Below are 19,802 nucleotides of genomic sequence, written 5' to 3' on the forward strand. Positions count from 1 at the left end.
AGTGTGTACGTAAGTGTTGCCACTTTCTTTCACAAATGGGTGTATATGGAGTAAAGAGTTAATTTACCACTCCTAGATTTGGTTACTAGGTGTGGGCTGGTCCCACCCTTCTTGTCTGGGAGGGACTCAATACTACCTTTTCCACCTATGCTATATACAGCCTTTTGGGAGAACTGTTTGATGAAATCTCAAGAGACAGTGCCTAACCTTGCAAGTGTGTGTGTGTGTGTTCATGAACTACTGTACCAACATTTCCAGGAAAATTGTTCTTTGGTTGCACTTGGTGGAGTAGGATCAACACCACTCCCATTCTCTGTGTGCCCTCACTTCTCCGCTGTGAGATGGTACATAGCACTAAGAGAGCATCATACTGAGTCAGGGCACAAAAAGAGAATCATAATGGAAGGGAGTACCAAAAGATCACCCTGCTGTGAGGGTGTCACTTGTAAACATCCTACTGTGAGGGCGCACTTAGGGGCATCATACTGTGTAGGGGGCACTATACTTTGTGGGGAGGCATCATACTGTGTGAGAATCACTAAATGGCAGCATTACCGTCTGAAGGGCACTAAGGGGACATTCTTACTGTGCTGGGGCAATGATTAAGGATTCTTACTGTGTGAGGATGCGCTAAAAGGGCACAATTACTGTGCTTGGGAGACACAGGGCATTGGGCAAGAGTAGAGGCATGGTAAAACAAAAAATATATATATTGTTGCTACTTGCCACTGGTATCGTCCCTCCTTACATTTTTTCTGCTTGGACTTTCACCCGACTGCAGACCCAGGTATATGGAGGTTTACAAGCTATACAAAATATGCATCAGATCATGTTTTTCTGACTCTATTGAAAAGCATTTTTTTTTACAATGGGAATCTAGTCTACAGGAAACATGTACGGCATTACATAGAGATGCAGCGACTGCTTAGAGTAAAGCTGGAATGTTTCTCTGTGGCTTTCTCTGAAAAGAATAGCAAAGAAACACTATACGAACAAATTGAAATTGACAGAACACAAAGAAAAGGCACCACAGCAGCTAGTCCGATGTTTAGATTTAAACCTGCCCTTGAAAAATGAACACAGAACATATTTTCAAACCCAATTGTGTTGAATAGAAGTTTTCGTGGCGGCATCTATGAACAGAACAGGTAATAGAAGCATGGAAATAATACCAGTCTGATAATGGACACATTCATACCACTGGGAATGGTCACAATTTGGCTTTATATGAAATAAGCTATACACAGTGTATGGAAAAATTATTTTAAAAAGATTGTTCCAAACAACCCATTGGAATTGTTCTGAAGAAAGTGTCATCACTTGGTTTCAGGCAACCTCCATGCTGTCTGGCTTGGAACGTTTTTGGAAGAATAGTGTAATCGGTCATGATTCTCAGTGAAGATAAAAATTTTTAGAAACCTGCAGGACCCTTTAAATTCCATGGCCCCAGTGCGATTTGTTAGCTCAAAGGGGTGGTCTCACTTCAGCAGATGGCATTTATCATGTAGACAAAGTTAATACAAGGCACTTACTAATGTATTGTTATTATCCATATTGCCTCCTTTGCTGCTCATTTCCATGGTTACGACCACCCTGCAATCAAGCAACGGTGGTCGTGCTTGCACACTATAGGAAAAAGCACCAGTATGCGTGCGCTCCCTTAGTCCGGCCACCAAATAGACTGGCGCTTTTTCCTACAGTGTGCGAGCACGACCACCACTGGTGGATTGCAGGGTGGTCGTAACCATGGAAACTAGCAGTTTGTAATATGATGGAAAAATGACTCCAGCCAGCAAAGGAGGCAATATGGAGAATCACAATACATTAGTAAGTGCCTTGTATTAACTGTCTCTACATAATAAATGCCGTTTGCTGAAGTGGGACAACCCCTTTGAAGGTGTTTTGACAGTGATGGCCAGTCCTCAGGATAGACCATCAATATTAGATCAGCAGGGGTCTGACATAGCACAACTCCATCTATGTGCAGTGGACTGAGCTGTTAACTGCAGCACTTCTCCCATTCACTTCACTGGAAGCAGCAGTGCAGCTACCACAACTTCCGGCACCGGAGCTACGTTCCAAAAGCTGATCAGCAGGAATGCAGGATGTCAGACCTCTGCCAATCTGTTATTGTGGCCTATCCTGAGGACTGGCCATCAGCATCAAAATCCTGGACAACCCCTCTAAAGTTTTCTTTCCAGGTTTTATTCCTCAATAATAAACAATATCTCTGCTTACTGACACTGAATGATAACATTTTACATGACATTCATTAAATGTTTAAGGGTCATTTGACATGTGGGTTTTGCCCCCCTTTTTTTTTTGTATAACTGTGCAGAATTGCGGTACAAAGAAGTCCACTGCAGTTACACAAAATCGCTGCAAAAAAGCCACAAAATTGCAATATGTGAAAATACACCATTTGAGACACAGAGTTCAGTTTGCACAGAATCAGAAGTACTTATGTGCCACACTCTGAAACCATTGCACAGGTAGTGGAGTAGCCCCAGGCTAAAGCGGTCTGGTTGTAGTATGTATTATCGGGAACGAACAGTTCCTTCCTGACAATTGCCTGCTCGTTCAGTAGAGGTGAAGCGCTACATTTACACGCAGCATTCACCTCCACAGTATGAGGACGAGTGATGGCTACTGCCATACAGATTCATTAAGGTGTCCCCATGATGGAATTTTTCACCCGATAAATAAGCATTTCGCTGGTTCATCGGGTGATCTGCGGCATCGTTAGATGGACAGCTTATCAGGAATGAGCGTTTGTATGATCGCCCCCGATAACCTGACTGACAATCAGACTATTAATTCAGTAGTCCCAAGTCCCAGATGGTCCACTGGTCACGACTTTTAGTTTCAAGACAGCTAGAGAGAAATACGGTTTGACTATTATTGTACTGTACCGTGTCTTAAGAGGTTTGTCTAGTTAAAAAAAACAACACATTCTAAAGGATTGTTTCCTTGATCCTGAAGCTAGTGTGTTTCCAGCTATCGGACTAAGTCCATATTATATGAAGCCTAAAGGCAGGCTATATAAAGCCTAACTATTGTATAAGGCTAATTTCACACTAGCGCTTGTACATCCGGCAGGCTACCTCGGAGCAGCCTGCCAGACCTCTCTGTATTTCGGCACTGCCGGCAGCTACAGCGTTGCCGCCTGGCCCTTCTAAATGGGTGGTTTCACTTCAGCACATCGCATTTATTATGTAGAGAAAGTCAATGCAAGGCACTTACTAATGTATTGTTATTATCCATATTGCTTCCTTTGCTGTTTGGATTCATTTTTCTATGACATTATGCACTGCTCGTTTCCATGATTACGACTAGGCTTGAGCGAGAGCAGCTTTATCTGAGCGCAGCTCCGCCTAGCTAATCCTGGCACAGCACATCATTATAGGGTACCGATGTGCTATGCCAGCATTCAGCCAAGCTCAGGATGCAGCTTTGTGTGCTCCTACCTGTACACAATTCGCTGTGGCCCCCACTTCTACAGTGCAAGGAATCCATACTCTGTACACTGCTGAGAAATCAGTGATGTGCGAATATAGTGAATTTAAAGCGCAGTAGAAATCAGGACTTTGAGTATCAAATCCTTTAATAAAGAGGCAAAATCTGTTAATAAAGTATTTTAGAAAAATTATTATTTAGGGCATTTAGAATTTTTTTTTTAAAAAGTTGAATTAAAGTTTAGTTACTCTTTAAGTATGACGAACCATAGGAAAATCCAGTTCAGAAAGTATTTCTTGCGGAATGGGAGGTTAGAGATAATATTGCATGTTTTATTCAGGACACTTCTGTTGTAAGGCGATTTATCATCAAACTGGAGTACTTGTATTTAGCAGCACCATAGATTTTGAATGCAGCAGCAGCTGACATGATTGACCTCTGCTCCACTCATACTCATCCTGCCATGTGGCTGGGGGGTGGGTGAAGGCCCAGCGACCCTTGTTTTCTCAATGAACTAATTTAGAACCTATCCAGTGGATTTGAGGCTGAAATAGTCAGTAATCCTGCCATGCTAGTCATCCTGCTATTAGGTTGGGTGTGGGTGAAGGACCAGGGTCCCTTGTTCTCTCAATCAACTAATTTATAAGCTATCCAGTGGACATGAGGCTGAAATACTCCTTTGTGTCAGTCATTCTAGTGAAAATATACCTACAAAAATGTCAACATTAAAGATGCTACTCACGCATTTCTGCAAACAGCTGCCTTCTGTCTGCCATGTTATTCCCCCTTTTCCCACAGTCTTCAATCATTCTGTAAAGAAACAATATCAGTATGAGGCACAAGTAGATGAGACAGAACAGGGAGGATATTTATTGCATGATATTCAACTTCTAAAGATTCCACACATTTCCATAAGAAAAGGTCTCTACATAGCAGTTTTCTAAATTTATTAGACAACTAAAAAGATTTGGCTATTCAGTATACGTCAAAATACTAATATGTATGGAACTAAGTAATGGTGCCAATTATGATAAATTGTCTACAAACGTCATATTATTAGCATCACAGTTCGAGAGGGTTACTGTAACAGCCCATTCACAATTATACCACAAAGACAATATGTTGCATAACACGAAGCTTCAGTTTTCAAGTACACATCCAGCTTCGAGGGACTGTTCCAGAATGACAACTTGCTTGGCCATCTGAGGCAGTCTTAATGGAGTAGTAGTGTGCATGCTCAACCACAGATTCATTAAGGGGGACACAAAGCTGTGGGTAGATGACAAACTGGCATTCTGGGACAACCCCCCTAACTTGAATAGCTCAAAAGGGTCTCCGAGGTCGACATGTGAAACTGTTTGGCAGGTCTCTCACATTGGAAGGAGATGCCTAACTGCCATGGGAGGAACAAGGTGGTCCAGCTTTCCATAACAAAATTGCATCTCTGTAGAGTCAAAGACCATCTATTTTTGACCACTTAGTCCTGTGTTATAGAGAATTAAGGAAGTCCTCAGTGCAAGGACAATGCAAAGAGCAGCAAAGATCGGAGCTCCATTGAGCCCTGTGGTCATGAGATGGGTTACCATCAATCAAATTTGATTGATAGCTTTATTAAGACGGAGGCTCCACAAGCGGTCTGCTGTCTCCACCATGAATCTGACCGCAACTGATTTAAGAGCAGACTAGATTAAAAATCCCAACTGTTGTGAAAATGCCATGGACTTTCATTCTGGAAAAACCAAGGCATTAAAAAATGTTAAAAAAAACTACAATGTATGGAATATTTCCCAAACCAATATGTAATACCGAGGTGGAAACTTTTCTATCAGAAGAGCAAGGCTTCACTGACCCATGTTTCACCAGACGAGGTGGGCAACACATCCTAGTGGAGAGCGAGTGCCCAGTTAGCTAAGCACATGTACAGTGCTGTACATTGGTGCTGGTTGGGGGATCCCCATTCTTCCCATTTTGTAGATATTAATAACAAAAACACTGTAGCTCACTTTTATACAGATAGGTGTAGATATCTCAATATAGTTTACCATCACTTATGTATTACATAATAAATACAATATCTTCTAGACACAGTTTCATGTGCGGTCTTCTTTAGAAGGAGACAGGAAACATTTATAAATAGTAGGAGACTAATTTGGGACACGTTGTCTCCATGGTTCTTTTCACTTGGCCTCATTAAATGTCTATTCTAGGAGTTACCATTTATCACCTATCCACTCCATACTACTCTATGAGAGTACGGCAGCAGGCGAGTATTCTCAGTATAGCAATTAGTGACAGTCCCAGCAGTTGGACCTCCACCGGTTTAACAGTTATCAGCTATCCACGGTATAGGTGATCAAAGAATACATCTTTCACGCCTTAAGGATACAGCTTACTGTGCAAATTAAAGGGGTTGTCCAGCTTCTACAACAATTTTACCTATCCCCTGAAATGCGCTGTACATGATATAAAAAACGGATCCCGGTGGTTCATGTGTCACTTGGGAACTGCGGCACATCATGTCACCCATCCAGAAGTTTACTCACTGGAAACCAGCAGGAGCAGGACTGGACCCTCATCGCTGGAAAGGAGCAGCAGGAGGCAGAAAAGTGTATTTTTATGCTATGTTCAGCACTGTCTGGGGGAATAGGTAACATTTTGTAGAAGCTGGATAACGCCTTTAAAGACACAGTTGGGGGGGGGGGGGCAGAACTTGCCAATTGTGGAGTGAGCAGCACGAATCTCTGGGTCCTGAATATCTCTGGCTTACTTACTGCATATAGGGCACTCTTGGCTGCTATTCATCAGCCAAGAGTGAACGGAATGCTCTCTATTCAGAATGCATTAGGATAAAATGAGCCCCTAGGACGGAATTCACTACCGGAAAACAAAATGCTAGTGTGAAAGTAGCCTAAGAAGTTATGTCTCCCAGAGCCCCCCCCCCCCCATTCCCTCTCATCAGTGGCATTTCAAATTTTCCCAGCTCCTTACCCCCCACATATGATGCAATGTCTCTGGAGGTTATATCAGCACTGGAGTGTTATAAGAGGAGCAGCTGATATCAGTCACATAGAATGTAATGTCTCTGGAGGTTATATCAGCGCTGGAGTGTTATAAGAGGAGCGGCTGATATCAGTCACATGTGATGTAATGTCTCTGGAGGTTATATCAGCGCTGGAGTGTTATAAGAGGAGGGGCTGATATCACTCACATAGAATGTAATGTCTCTGGAGGTTATATCAGTGCTGGAGCGTTATAAGAGGAGCGGCTGATATCAGTCACATAGAATGTAATGTCTCTGGAGGTTATATCAGTGCTGGAGCGTTATAAGAGGAGCGGCTGATATCAGTCACATAGAATGTAATATCTCTGGAGGTTATATCAGCACTGGAGCATTATAAGAGGAGTAGCCGATATCAGTCACATATGATGTCATGTCTCTGTGGATTATATCAGTGCTGGAGCGTTATAAGAGGAGCGGCTGATATCAGTCACATGTGATGTAATGTCTCTGGAGGTTATATCAGCACTGGAGTGTTATAAGAGGAGCAGCTGATATCAGTCACATATGATGTAATGTCTCTGGAGGTTATATCAGCACTGGAGTGTTATAAGAGGAGCAGCTGATATCAGTCACATGTGATGTAATGTCTCTGGAGGTTATATCAGCACTGGAGTGTTATAAGAGGAGCAGCTGATATCAGTCACATATGATGTAATGTCTCTGGAGGTTATATCAGCACTGGAGTGTTATAAGAGGAGCTGCTGATATCAGTCACATGTGATGTAATGTCTCTGGAGGTTATATCAGTGCTGGAGCGTTATAAGAGGAGCGGCTGATATCAGTCACATGTGATGTAATGTCTCTGGAGGTTATATCAGCGCTGGAGTGTTATAGGAGGAGCAGCTGATATCAGTCACATAGAATGTAATGTCTCTGGAGGTTATATCAGTGCTGGAGCATTATAAGAGGAGCGGCTGATATCAGTCACATGTGATGTAATGTCTCTGGAGGTTATAACAGTGCTGGAGCGTTATAAGAGGAGCGGCTGATATCAGTCACATGTGATGTAATGTCTCTGGAGGTTATATCAGTGCTGGAGCGTTATAAGAGGAGCGGCTGATATCAGTCACATATGATGTAATGTCGCCAGAGGATATATCCATGTTTGGATTGGCCCACCGGGGAGCTGGTGAAATCCCTGGTTGGCCCCTTGCCTGTCTTATACTACTACAGTACGAGTCCATCCCTGCCCTCTGCCACTGTTGCACGCTGAGCCTGGAGGAGGGCTGGCGCCGGGGCACACATGTTAGAGGCGGGCATCTGTCCAGGATGAAGCAGAGTGAGCGGGAAGCTAGGAACTAGAAGCGAAACTGACAGGGAGTGGTTGTGTGAATCCAGCCGCTCTCAGCCGGGCATGTCAGGTGACCGCCGTTACTGAGGCAGACTGGGGCCTACAGGATCCCTGACACCAGTGAGTGACGTCCGTACACATACACGGTGGTATGTTCTAGAGGGCGCCATGGACAGCCTGCCGATAGCTAGGACCGGTAGGGGTGTAGTGCACTGTGTGAAGCTCCAGGCCTCCTCTGCTGGACTCATCCCTGATCCGCCAGGTGTATCAGTACAGCACCTCTTATCTGGCATCCTGTAATCCAGATGGTGAAGGGGGTCTGATAAAGTTGATACAAGGCACCCACTAAGGTATTGTGATTGTCCATATTGCCTCCTTTGCTGGCTGGATTCATTTTTCCATCACATTATACACTGCTCGTTTCCATGGTTACGACCACCCTGCAATCCAGCAGCAGTGGCTGAGCTTGCACACTATGGGAAGAAGCACCAGCACCGTAGGCCCGGCCACCAGAGAGGCAGATATTTCTTCCTACAGTGTGCAAGTACGACCATCCCTAATGGATTGCAGTGTGGTCTGTAACCATGGAAACAAGCAGTGTATAATATGATAGAAAAATGAATCCAGCCAGCAGAGGAGACAATATGGACAATCACAATACATTAGTAAGTGCCTTGTATTAACTTTCTCTACATGATAAATGCCACTGGCTGAAGTGAGACAACCCCTTTAACACAGAAGCTCAGATTTACGGATCCCATAGACGGTGTACGCCCAGGCTGTCTATCCCTGCACCAGGTCTATCACAGGCGCTCAGGCTGGATGATACATCTGGGTCAGGGGTAGTCACTTCTCTCGGACTCTGTACCAGCTTTTGGCTTACTTTCAGACAGATTGTTGCCCCAGAATTGTGCTGAAATGTTGGCACAAATGGCACATCTCAGGCCCCGCCCCCTTGTCAAGCATTTCAGAAGAAGGTATACAACCCATATGTGCACCAGATGTTTGGCGCAGACGCATTAGTAAACGTGGGTCAGCGTTTGCTGTGTGCGGAAGGACGTTTTATTGGAACAGGGGGCTCTGTGCGGTGCTCTGATCTATGTGCTGGTATACATCTACCCTCCTGATCAGTGCTGGGTTAAAGGGGTTGTGCAGTGTAAAGATACCGATGACCAGGCTGAGCGTGGGAGGTCAGTGTGGGAGAATGTGATGACCGGGCAGGAAAAGAGAAGCAGGAGGCTGTGTGTCCAGCCAGGCCAGTCCCAAAGTCCCTAAAGTAATGGAAGAAAAGGTATTTACTGATAAATAAATAAAAATGCTCATGTTTTTACTGTTCCCCTCTATGAAAATTACAACTCCCAGCATGCCCTGTCAGATGCAGACCTTCAGGACCTGCTGAGAGTTGCAGTTTTCCTCACTGCAAATTGCCATACTCCTAGGCCTATTCACACCATGTATACCATGATAGAAACTGCTGTGGCTATATACACTGCACTGAATGGAGCTAAGCCATGAAAGGACACTGCATCAAAAGTGGACATGTCTGTTCTTGGGACAGTTGCAGGTTTTAACCCCTTCAGGACAGGGCCATTTTCCATTTTTTCATTATTTATTTTTTTTCCCAGCCCTCCCAGAGCCATAACTTTTAATATTTCCATTCACATAGCTGTATGACAGCTTGTTTTTTTGCGGGATAAGTTGTACTTTTTAACGGCACCATTTACGGTTGCATACAATGTAGTGGGAAATGAGAAAATTTTTTAAAAATGGCGTAGAATTATTAGGAAAAAAACAAAGTTTCGCTACAGTTTTATGAATTTTGTTTTTACAGCATTTTCTATGCGGTAAAACTGACTTGTTACTTTCATTCTGTGGGTCAGTATGATTACATCTATACCACATATGCCTAGATTTAATAATGTAAAAAAAAAATATTTTTTCTTTGCATTGCCATGTTGGCACCAATAGCCTTTTTGTTTTTATGTCTATGGAGATGTGTTAGGGCTCATTTTTTGCCGGACAATCTAGTTTTTATTGATACCATGTTGGAGTGTGTACGCAGGGGCGTAGCTATAGGCTCATGGGCCCTGGTGCAAGAGTTCAGTTTGGGCCCCCCCTACCCTCAATACCGTTTCATAACACCACCAGACCCTGATTTTAATTGCTAATATATTTACAAATTAAATTCAGGGAGAAATTTGATAGATGTGCAGTGAAAAAATTCTTCAGACAGCACATGGTGTGCCATAATGCTGGACTGACCCATCAACCGGCTATATACGGACGGACTGGTAATATCGTATATAGCCGATGTATGGGTCAGTCCAGCATTATTGCACACAAGGCTCACAGTCACTGCCTACCCCAGGGCCAGTGTCTGGCGCAGGCGCACACACTGCCTGCCTGTGGCCTGCCCCCTGGCACAGACACACACACTGTCATTAATTTAAGTGCCCAGCGCCAGTCAGCAACAGATCACGCTGGGGGCCTGGGCCGCTGCCTGCAGCCTGCCCCTGGCAGGCTGGCACAGTGGCATGCACCCACACTTGCTTGCAGTGCACTGCTTCTCCTGGCTCACAGTAACAGCAGTCACCAGTGCCCCTGCCTGGTGCAGGCCCACACACTGCCTGCGGCCTGCCCCTTGGGCCTGGCACACACACAGTAAGTAGTGTGGCCAGTAACAACTTCAGAGACAGATTCCCACAGAATTCAGAGTGAGAGTCCCAGACTCCCACTGGCCACTCCATGATCCCATTCCATAATGCCGCCCAAATCCCATTCCCATCAAGTGATTCCCATGATCCCATCCCATCAAGTGATTCCCATGATCCCATCCCATCATCAAGTGATTCCCATGATCCCATCCCATCATCAAGTGATTCCCATGATCCCATCCCATCATCAAGTGATTCCCATGATCCCATCCCATCATCAAGTGATTCCCATGATCCCATCCCATCATCAAGTGATTCCCATGATCCCATCCCATCATCAAGTGATTCCCATGATCCCATCCCATCATCAAAAGTGATTCCCATGATTCCATCCCATCATCAAAAGTGATTCCCATGATCCCATCCCATCATCAAGCTGATCTGATCCCTGGGCTGGGCTCTGCACTGCCGCCACCTGCCACTCAGAGATCCCAGATTCCCAGGCCATCCCATCATCAAGCTGGGCTAGCTAGCGCCTCTGCTCACTGCGCTGCCGCCGCCTGTCACTAGTCTCAGACTCAGAGAGAGTAGAGCTGAGGGCCGAGCCGAGGCTAGTCAAGAAAACTCACCTCGCGCCGCACAGTCACTGCCGCCTGCTGCTTCTTCTGACAGTATCTGACTGGGAGCCGGAGATGCGCGGAAACCATGCCTCCGGCTCCCAGTCACTCAGACCTCACATGTCTGCTTCCGCGGCCGGCGCCGCCCCCTCTGACACACATGGTGAGCTGAGCTGCCTAGTGCCTGCCTACTAGAGCCTGCGCTGCGCCGTGCGCACTGCCCCGGGCCCCGGCACTATTAGATAACATTTTGAATAGGAGGCGGTGGGGGGGCCGTGGGCACCCCTGGCTCAGGGGTCCGGTCGCAATTGCGACCGCTGCGACCCCTGTAGCTACGCCACTGTGTGTACGACTGTTTGCTCACTTTTTATTCAACTTTTTTGAAACTTTTTTTTTTTTTTTACACTTTTTAATAATTCCCCTAGGGAATTTGAACAAGAAATTATTAGATTGCTTCTGACATAAACTCTAATTCATTAGCATTGGAGTCTATCAGAGTCTTAGGCAGGGTCTTCTTGAGAAGAAGGATCATTCAGAGGGACCGAGCACCATCTGGGTACCCCGATCCCCACTCGGCTTTTGAGCTCCCAGATGTTGTAGTCACATTTGATTATGGCATCTGAGGAGTTAAAAGTGTGTGACTGACGTTATTGTCAATTGCATACAATAGCACTCAGTGTCTGCTGTTTAAAACAGCAAGCACTTAGTGGCTATAGCACCTGCTGCGCTTGCGAGTGGGCACCATCTTTAAATATCCAACTCACAATGTACTATATATTTAAAGGGTTTTTCTGAGATATTATAACTGATGACATGTCCTGTGGATAGGTCATCAGTATCTGATCAGTGGGGGTCTGACACCCTGGACCTCTGCCGATCAGCTGTTTGAGAAGGCCCCGGGGCTCCTGTGAGCGCTGTGCCCTTCTCTGTGCTTTTCCTAGGCCATGTGACGTCACGTTCATTGATCAAGTGACATAGGCGCAGCTCAGCCCCATAGAAGTGAATGGGGCTGAGCACGATACCAAGCACTGCCGCTATACAATGTACGGTGAGGAGCTTGGTGAGCTGTGAGGAGGCCGGGGCGCTACTGCAATCACTTCAATAAACTTATCCTTTTGAATATGCCAGGAAACATTTCCTTCACTTTGGATATTGTTTAGGCTGGCTGGGGGACTGGGTGGTTTATCTAGGACATGAAATGTCCACGTGTGACTGCTGTCCAAACTACTGGCTGTAAATAACAGACACAGTTATCACATAAATGAGTTGCTTAATGAAAAACAATTTGATATAGTTTAGCCTACTGTATTGTGTGCTAAAATGCATACATTAATGTGCGTCAGACTAAAAAATGAACAAGTATTTTCTCCAGCTCTAGGGTGGCCTTAGGCTACGTCTACAGGACGACATTTGTCGCGCGACATTATGTTGCACTAATGTCGCGCAACAATTTTTATAATGGCAGTCTATGGTGTCGCACTGCAACATGCAACATGCTGCGACTGCGACGCAACAGTCACAGAAAATCCATTCGAGATGGATTTTTCTGCGACTGTTGCGCCGCAGTCGCAGCATGTTGCATGTTGCAGTGCGACACTAGACTGCCATTATAAAAATTGTCGCGCAACATTGGTGCAACAAAATGTTGCGCTACAAATGTTGCAGTGTAGTTGTGTCCTATCTGTCGCGCGACAAATGTCGTCGTGTAGACGTAGCCTTAGGCCTCCTGCACACGACCAGTTTTTTTTTCTGCATGACCTTGCAATTCTCGGATTGGCTGATCAATGGCGTTGTTCCTTCACAGGTCACCTAGATGGTCAGTGTCTCTGATAAGGTACAAATTATTACCCACCCTAACCCCTTGTATCTGTAAGTCTTTGAGTCTGTGTTCTTTTTTGCCTGTCTTATCATTTCTATATACCTCACCCTTTGCACTTTTTAATAAAATTATAGTGCCTTACACCTGGGTTTCTACCTAGGTTACATTACATTACTAACGGAGAATACAAATGTGATAGCACTCTACATCCAGCATTCTGCCCTGCCTCCATGCTGGATGAGGCATTGGTGTACATTTTGGCCAAAGCGTAATAAGCCACTCACCACGTCAAGGTCGCCTCATTTGAGTGGTCCCTAACACTAGTTCCTACCTGCTTATGGGCCATGACAGCCACACAAAGTCCAGGGAATGCAGGTCAGCGTGCACGCCAAGCACACTCTGCTTTTAACCCCGTCCGGTGCCATTACAGCTTTCATCGGTCGTACATCTAATGTACTGTATAACAAAACAATTTTGGGAATGACTGTAAAGAAACACAACAATTATTTTTATTGTTTCCACACTGTCCACTGCGCGGTAAAAATGTATTATGGAGACACCGAATTTATATAGTTTTTATGTTTTACTACTTTTACAAAAAAAATTATATACTTGAGGTGCATTTAGACAAGTGTGTCTAAAGATGCACCAAATTTCTCATCCAGATTCTGGCACATCTTTAGATAGGCTAGTGTAAATTTACACTGTCCTAAATATTTAACTGGATTAGTTAATTTGCGCTAGTATATTTCTAATTAGAAGACTAAATTATTAGCTGAAAAAGCAGGAAGGATTACCTACACATAAACTTGCTTCTTGGCCAGAAATATGGTATTTATTAGAGCACAAAAAAGGGCAGCTAATTATTACAACACACATTAAATACCCTGTAGTACATCACAAAAACAAAAGCTCCATAAACCAGGCAACAGAGCAGCTTTCTGATTTCATCATGCACTGCCATTTTGGAAAGCGACATTATAATTTCTCAGCTGAGAATTTGGTACGCTTGAGGTACTGTGATTAGAAGTTTTCTTTTCAAATATAGCCGAAATTCTTGAAGGAATTATGGTTCATGCATTCTGATTTGCTGCAGAGGCTTACTACTAATCCTAGTGCTTTGCAAGTATGTACCTACTAATATTAACCAAAGTGCATACCGCTAGCATACAAGATACCGTAAGTCTGACTGAGCCTAAAGGAAAAAGACAAAATGTTTTTAGAGACCGCCAAACTTAATTACCCTTTCCTCGCTGCAATAAATTTGTCTACTTTTTCAAAGCCTATGTCGATAATTCACGGACCACCTAAGTACTACGTGTACAAACGACACAATCCTTTTAATCTAAGATTGATACAGCCAAACATTGAACAAGGTGATTGGAAAATATATATATATATATATTTACCTTAAACTACTGTTCTCCGATTTTGCCACCAATATATTATTGTACAGAATGAGCACATTCTATCTTGAAAGCACAGGTTTATTTTCTTAATTTGCAATTCCCTTCATTTACCCCTAGAAGCCATCAGCTGAATTGACAAAGCTGTACTGCTATTTTCTGCCGACAGACAGTCGAGAGAAACTGCAGGGGATATGAACAAGCCGCAGCCCTGCATATTATATTCAGGTCACTACGACAGTTGAAGACACACATTAAAATAGTAACATTATATTCAAGAAAATATCAATACGTTCTGAAAGAGAAATAAACTAAGAAAGACGATCTTAGAGGGGCTTTCAGAGATTTTATATCTGATGACCTATCCTACTACGAGCGCCACTGCCTTCTCAAAGAGCTGATCAGCGGGGGGTCCCGGGTGTAGAATCCCCACCGATCAGATACTGGTGACCGATCCTGAGGATAGGTAATCAGTATTAAAATCTCAGAAAACCCCTTTACATACATGTAGCATGATAGCCATAGCCTGATTTGATCTTTGATCAAATATGAATTTGTATCATGCAGATTTTTCTATCAGGGGGTCGACCTGTAAACATAATTAGAAAACCGTTAAAAAAAAACCCCAAAAAAAACCTGACCTAAAGTGGTTGTCTGGGATTACAATATCAATGCCCCTGAATATGTCTAACTCCCAGCAAATCAACTGATCAGCTGTTTGAAGGGGCCATGGTGCTTCATTGAGCACAGCGGCCTCTTCACAGCAAACCAAGCACAGCACCATACATTCTATAGTGGCTGTGTTTGGTACTGCAGGCCAGATCCATTCACTTGAATAGGACTGAGCTGCACCTACTGTAGGTCATGTGTCCAATTAATGTGACATCACTGGCTGGGGAAGAGTGGTCCCCGGAGCACTGTGACTTCTTCAAACAGCTGATTAATGGGGGTGCCTGTAGTTGGATCCCCACCAACCTATTATTGATGATATATTCTGAAGATAGGCCATCAATATTAAAATCCCAGACAACCCCTTTAAGCTTATTTCCAGTTTCCACCCAGAGGTGTGTTACGCAGCTAGCATGGAGATAAACTGCTGTCTAAGGCTACATGCACACAAACGTTGTTTGTTTCCGTGTCCGTTCTGTTTTTTTTTTGCACGGAATCCGGACCTATTCATTTCAATGGGGCTGTGTACATGTGCATTGGTTTCACGCATAACTCCTGCGTGGCGTGAAAATCGCAGCATGTTCTATATACTGCGATTTTCACGCAAAGCTGGCCTTACAGAAGTGAATGGAGCTGCGTGAAAATCGCATCGCATCTGCAAGCAACAGAGATGTAGTTTGTATACAGTTTTTTATCACGCACGTGCAAAACTCATTAAATCGCATTGCACCCACGCGATAAAAACTGAACACGATCAAAGGCAAAACTGAATGACTTTGCCTGCGAAACCGCGCATTTTTCACTGAACCGACCTATTCTGGACACGCTTGTCTGCAAGGGGCCTAAGAGAAACCAGAAGAATTTTTAAACAAGCCGTTTATGTAAATGGCGAAAAACCACTATTCTGAGTTCAGGCCAAGTACTTTGAATGCATAATGCGTTTTGCATTATATTAATATAATGTCCGCCTCTTTATTATTAATATAATGGCCCCCTCTTTATTATTAAAGAGGGGCCATCACATTAATAATAAAGAGGGGGCCATTACATTAATGATGAAGAGGGGGCCATTACATTAATAATAAAGAGGGGGCGATTATATTAATGATGAAGAGGAGGCCGTTATAATATACAGGCGGAATAATATTATGGGGAACGGGGGACTATCTGTCTGATTCTAGCACAGTATTGGGGGGCAGTAGGATGACAGTGTTGAAACACCAGGAAGGAGAGGATGATAGTTAAAGGGGTATTATCAACACGCAGTTTCATACTTACCTGCTCCCGGCGCGCTGTCCACTTCCTGGTTTCAGCACTCGGCAGGGGGCGGGCTCCATCTTGATTGAAGTCTTCTCCCGGCCAGGCCGCGCGCTGGACTGAACGCGCACGCCGAGCCCGCCCCTGCGCCCTGGTGACTTCTTCCTGGCAATTATACTATACTGGCCAGGAAGAAATTACCATAGCACATGCGCGGCCTCGGTGTGCGCTTTCGGGACTGCGCGCGGCCGGCCGGGAGAAGAGAAGAAGTCGTCTGCGTAAGCGCGCCCACCGCGATTCCTGAGAAGAGCGGTGGCCGTAACCAGGGGAGACGGAAGACAACAGTCGGGTAAGTATATGTTTATTTTCTTCTAAGGGGTGGGAATTAGTTAATTAAATATATTTAGAAAAATGATCACTGTTAAATCATTAACAGATTTAACAGTGATCATTAAGATGAGAATACCCCTTTAAGTGAGGAACCTAAATTTTTTTCTGTGAAACTCTGCAGAGACGAGAAGCAGCTGAAAGAAGGTGTCATGGCGGTCTTATCTCTGAATGAAGACGTTGAGGAAAGTCTACATCACAGGAGACGTCACTGGATGTAACAGGTATGTGGCGCTGTATTCTACTGTTATAATAATGTCCATGCACATATCTGTTTCACGGTAGGATTGGGGGAGGAGATTGAGAATATGGCCCACCCTGCCGCATCCTGGCCCCAGACCTCAGGTCACACTGTGCGTGTTCTGAATTCTGGGGGCTCACACTCATCTACTATGTTATCTGTACTCAGAGAGTTATCACTGTGTTATCTGAGGTATTACATAGGACTGCAGGTGATATCTACTACATTATATGTACTCAGAGTTATCCCTGTGTTATCTGAGGTGTTACATAGGACTGCAGAGAACATCTATTACATTATCTGTACTCAGAGTTATCCCTGTGTTATCTGTGGTGTTACATAGGATTGCTAGTGATCTACTACAGTATCTGTTAAAAGGGGCATGCCCGGGGTAGGGGGGGGGGCGCAATTTTTGGCTTGCCCCGGGTGCAGGCAACCCACGCTACGCCACTGCCATTAACAACTCTGCATTGGGGCTCTGGAGCTATAAGTTACGCTTCTGAAGATCAATAAGCCTTAGTGTGGTGGGAGCCTTAAAGGGGTTGTCTGGTTCAGAGCTGAACCCGGATATATCCCCATTTTTACCCCTCCGGCCCTCTGATATAAGCATTGGAACATTTCTTGTTCCAGTGCTCTCCCTTTAAAGAACTGTAAAAAAAAATCTGTGAAAATCACAGCAAAAAAGGGAACCGTGGAAGATTTGAAAATCCGCAACACGCCCAGAGCCTGCTGTTCATGTGTGAAATGTGTCTGTTCATGCAAATTGCCATATTGTTTCTCCATACAATGAACAGTATGGACCATAACATAATGCCCATTTCAGTGTATGGGCCCCTATGTAAATTCGCTATGGAATCTGCCGCATGCTCCACAGTATTCCATAGATGTGGATGTGATCATGCACAGCACCTGATCATGCACACAGCCAAGCTGAGGGTTAAGCCTATTCATCCAGTAACAAGTACATCAGCAGGACCAACATGTATAGAGGCTCTGGAAATCGCTGGGTATCAGCAAAGTGTGTATGTATATGAAGTCAGAGGTCATATCTGCACAGTGTCTTTGAATGTACCATGAGCTGCTTCTGAAAGTCACATGAATACCTTTTTATTATATTATAATCTGACAGCTGTGTTTAGTAACGGCTGGAACAGAAGGCTATCTCAGTTGTCTTTCGTTAGTTATTCTAGACAGCATTTTCACTAACCAAATAATGTCAACTAAAATGCCATTTTCATGGGTCCTGCTGTACAGAAAGCTGGCTTCCAGCTCACAAGAAGGGACCCTTAAATAGCTATGAATAATGCTCTTCTCATCCTCGCTGTGCAGGAAACAAGGGGAAATGCTTAATTCATAGGAATCAAAAATGCGTTTATGAATTATTTAAGCTTTTTGCAAGTCAATGTGATTTCCACATTCTTTCAGAGATATCCATGCACAGGTTGTGCTCCTATAGAAGTCTATGCAGCACAGAAATATAATGCAATCAGCAAGGAAGGTTGATACATAATGTTCAAATTCCAATGCCGTTTCCCAGAATTAACATTTCTTTATTCTTATTTTTCATCAAGACAAATGCAGAAACCTACATTTAGCAACTAATAACCTGGCCTGAAACTATTTTGAAAAAGGACTATTTATAATACTTATCAATCCCTATTTGAGGGTACTATTTCTCCTTATGTAGAGCGTAGACGTAGTAGACGTAAGAATGGTAAGCTTAACTTCCTTTTCTTTTTCGAAAGAGCTAATTTGCCAACCTTTTTCCCCAGAGGAGCATTGCCTGGCCTATAAGACTCCTTACAACTATTAGGCGCTCTCCATAAGGAGAAACAGACTCCCCCTGAATCCTGACAAAGGCCTCTCACCCAGTTAATGGGTCTGTGCCTCAAGATAGGTCATCAATATTTATTAATTTTACTCATATATATAAAATCAATAACCGATCATGGGGGTCTGACAACCTTTCCAATACCCAGTTTGAAGTGGAGGCGGCGCTCGTTCAAGCGCTGTTTTGGTGGCACAGACTAGTTACAGCTGCTCATGCCATTCAGTTGAACAGGACAAGCAGTTGAAATTACACTATGCTGCCACTAGGTCATCAATATCTACCCACAGCACAACCCTCTCTCTTCTCAGCACTGAAACAACTGTCTGTAGATGAGGCACTAGCTTAGCTATTATCCAAGTTATGCCTCAAGGCCTGTTTAAAGGGTCGAGCATTGACTTATATGATAGCTACCTTACCTTTAGTGGCATCAGAGGTTCAGCTTCCTTTTCTTTTTCGAAAGAGAGCCAATTCAAATATCAATCCCTAGGTTTTGAACACTCCCCGAGATACAGTAGACACAGCTGGACCTTTAAGAACATTTTTCAGGCTTTAATATGTAATATCAAGCCAATATCTAAATAATTTGGGACACAGTTTTTCCCCCATTATTCCCAATTTACATCTTGAGCAATTTGAAGTCTCCATAAATCCTATACGACATAAACAATTTGGGTGTTAAATGCAATGTGTTGATTAAACAAAATGAGAATCCTTGCGCGAGGCCCTGAAGGATACAACATACATCATCATACATCATACAAATATATTCCTGCACTTAGACTATTTATCCTTCCATTGTAACACCAAGTCAGAATTTTGTGAACCTAATGACCCCTTAGAACATCTAGATATAAACCCTTTGAATTTATCATCTGCCATAATCTTATCCGAAACTTCAGATTTACATGTTTTAAAAATGAATGTTGGTTTTTAACTATATTAGCTAGGGTCCTACCCACTTTTTCACCCTCTGAAAAGAACTTAGTCCCCTGGAAAAATAATGTTGTTTGAGATTTTTCAATGTATATATCTTTACCTCTCTCTTGTTCCTCCCCCCATTTTTTCAGCTTTTCTATTGAGGGATCAACCGCACAACTCGCTTTTGCTTCTTCT

At 43.8% G+C, this 19,802-nt stretch overlaps 1 protein-coding gene across 16 annotated transcripts in view; it reads right to left on the minus strand.

Moving 5' to 3' along the window:
• Window positions 1-19,802, minus strand: part of DTNA (dystrobrevin alpha) — a 328,281-nt gene that overhangs the window by 143,461 nt on the left and 165,018 nt on the right. For all 16 annotated transcript variants that reach the window (XM_040432328.1, XM_040432338.1, XM_040432336.1 and 13 more), the window contains one exon: window positions 4,199-4,266. In XM_040432328.1, coding sequence (XP_040288262.1) covers window positions 4,199-4,265 — 67 coding nt within the window. In that variant the 5' untranslated portion in view covers window position 4,266. The remainder of the gene's footprint in view (window positions 1-4,198; window positions 4,267-19,802) is intronic.

The sequence above is a fragment of the Bufo bufo genome, chromosome 5 (genome assembly GCF_905171765.1).
Source record: "Bufo bufo chromosome 5, aBufBuf1.1, whole genome shotgun sequence".
In the NCBI taxonomy this organism is placed as follows: Eukaryota; Metazoa; Chordata; class Amphibia; order Anura; family Bufonidae; genus Bufo; species Bufo bufo.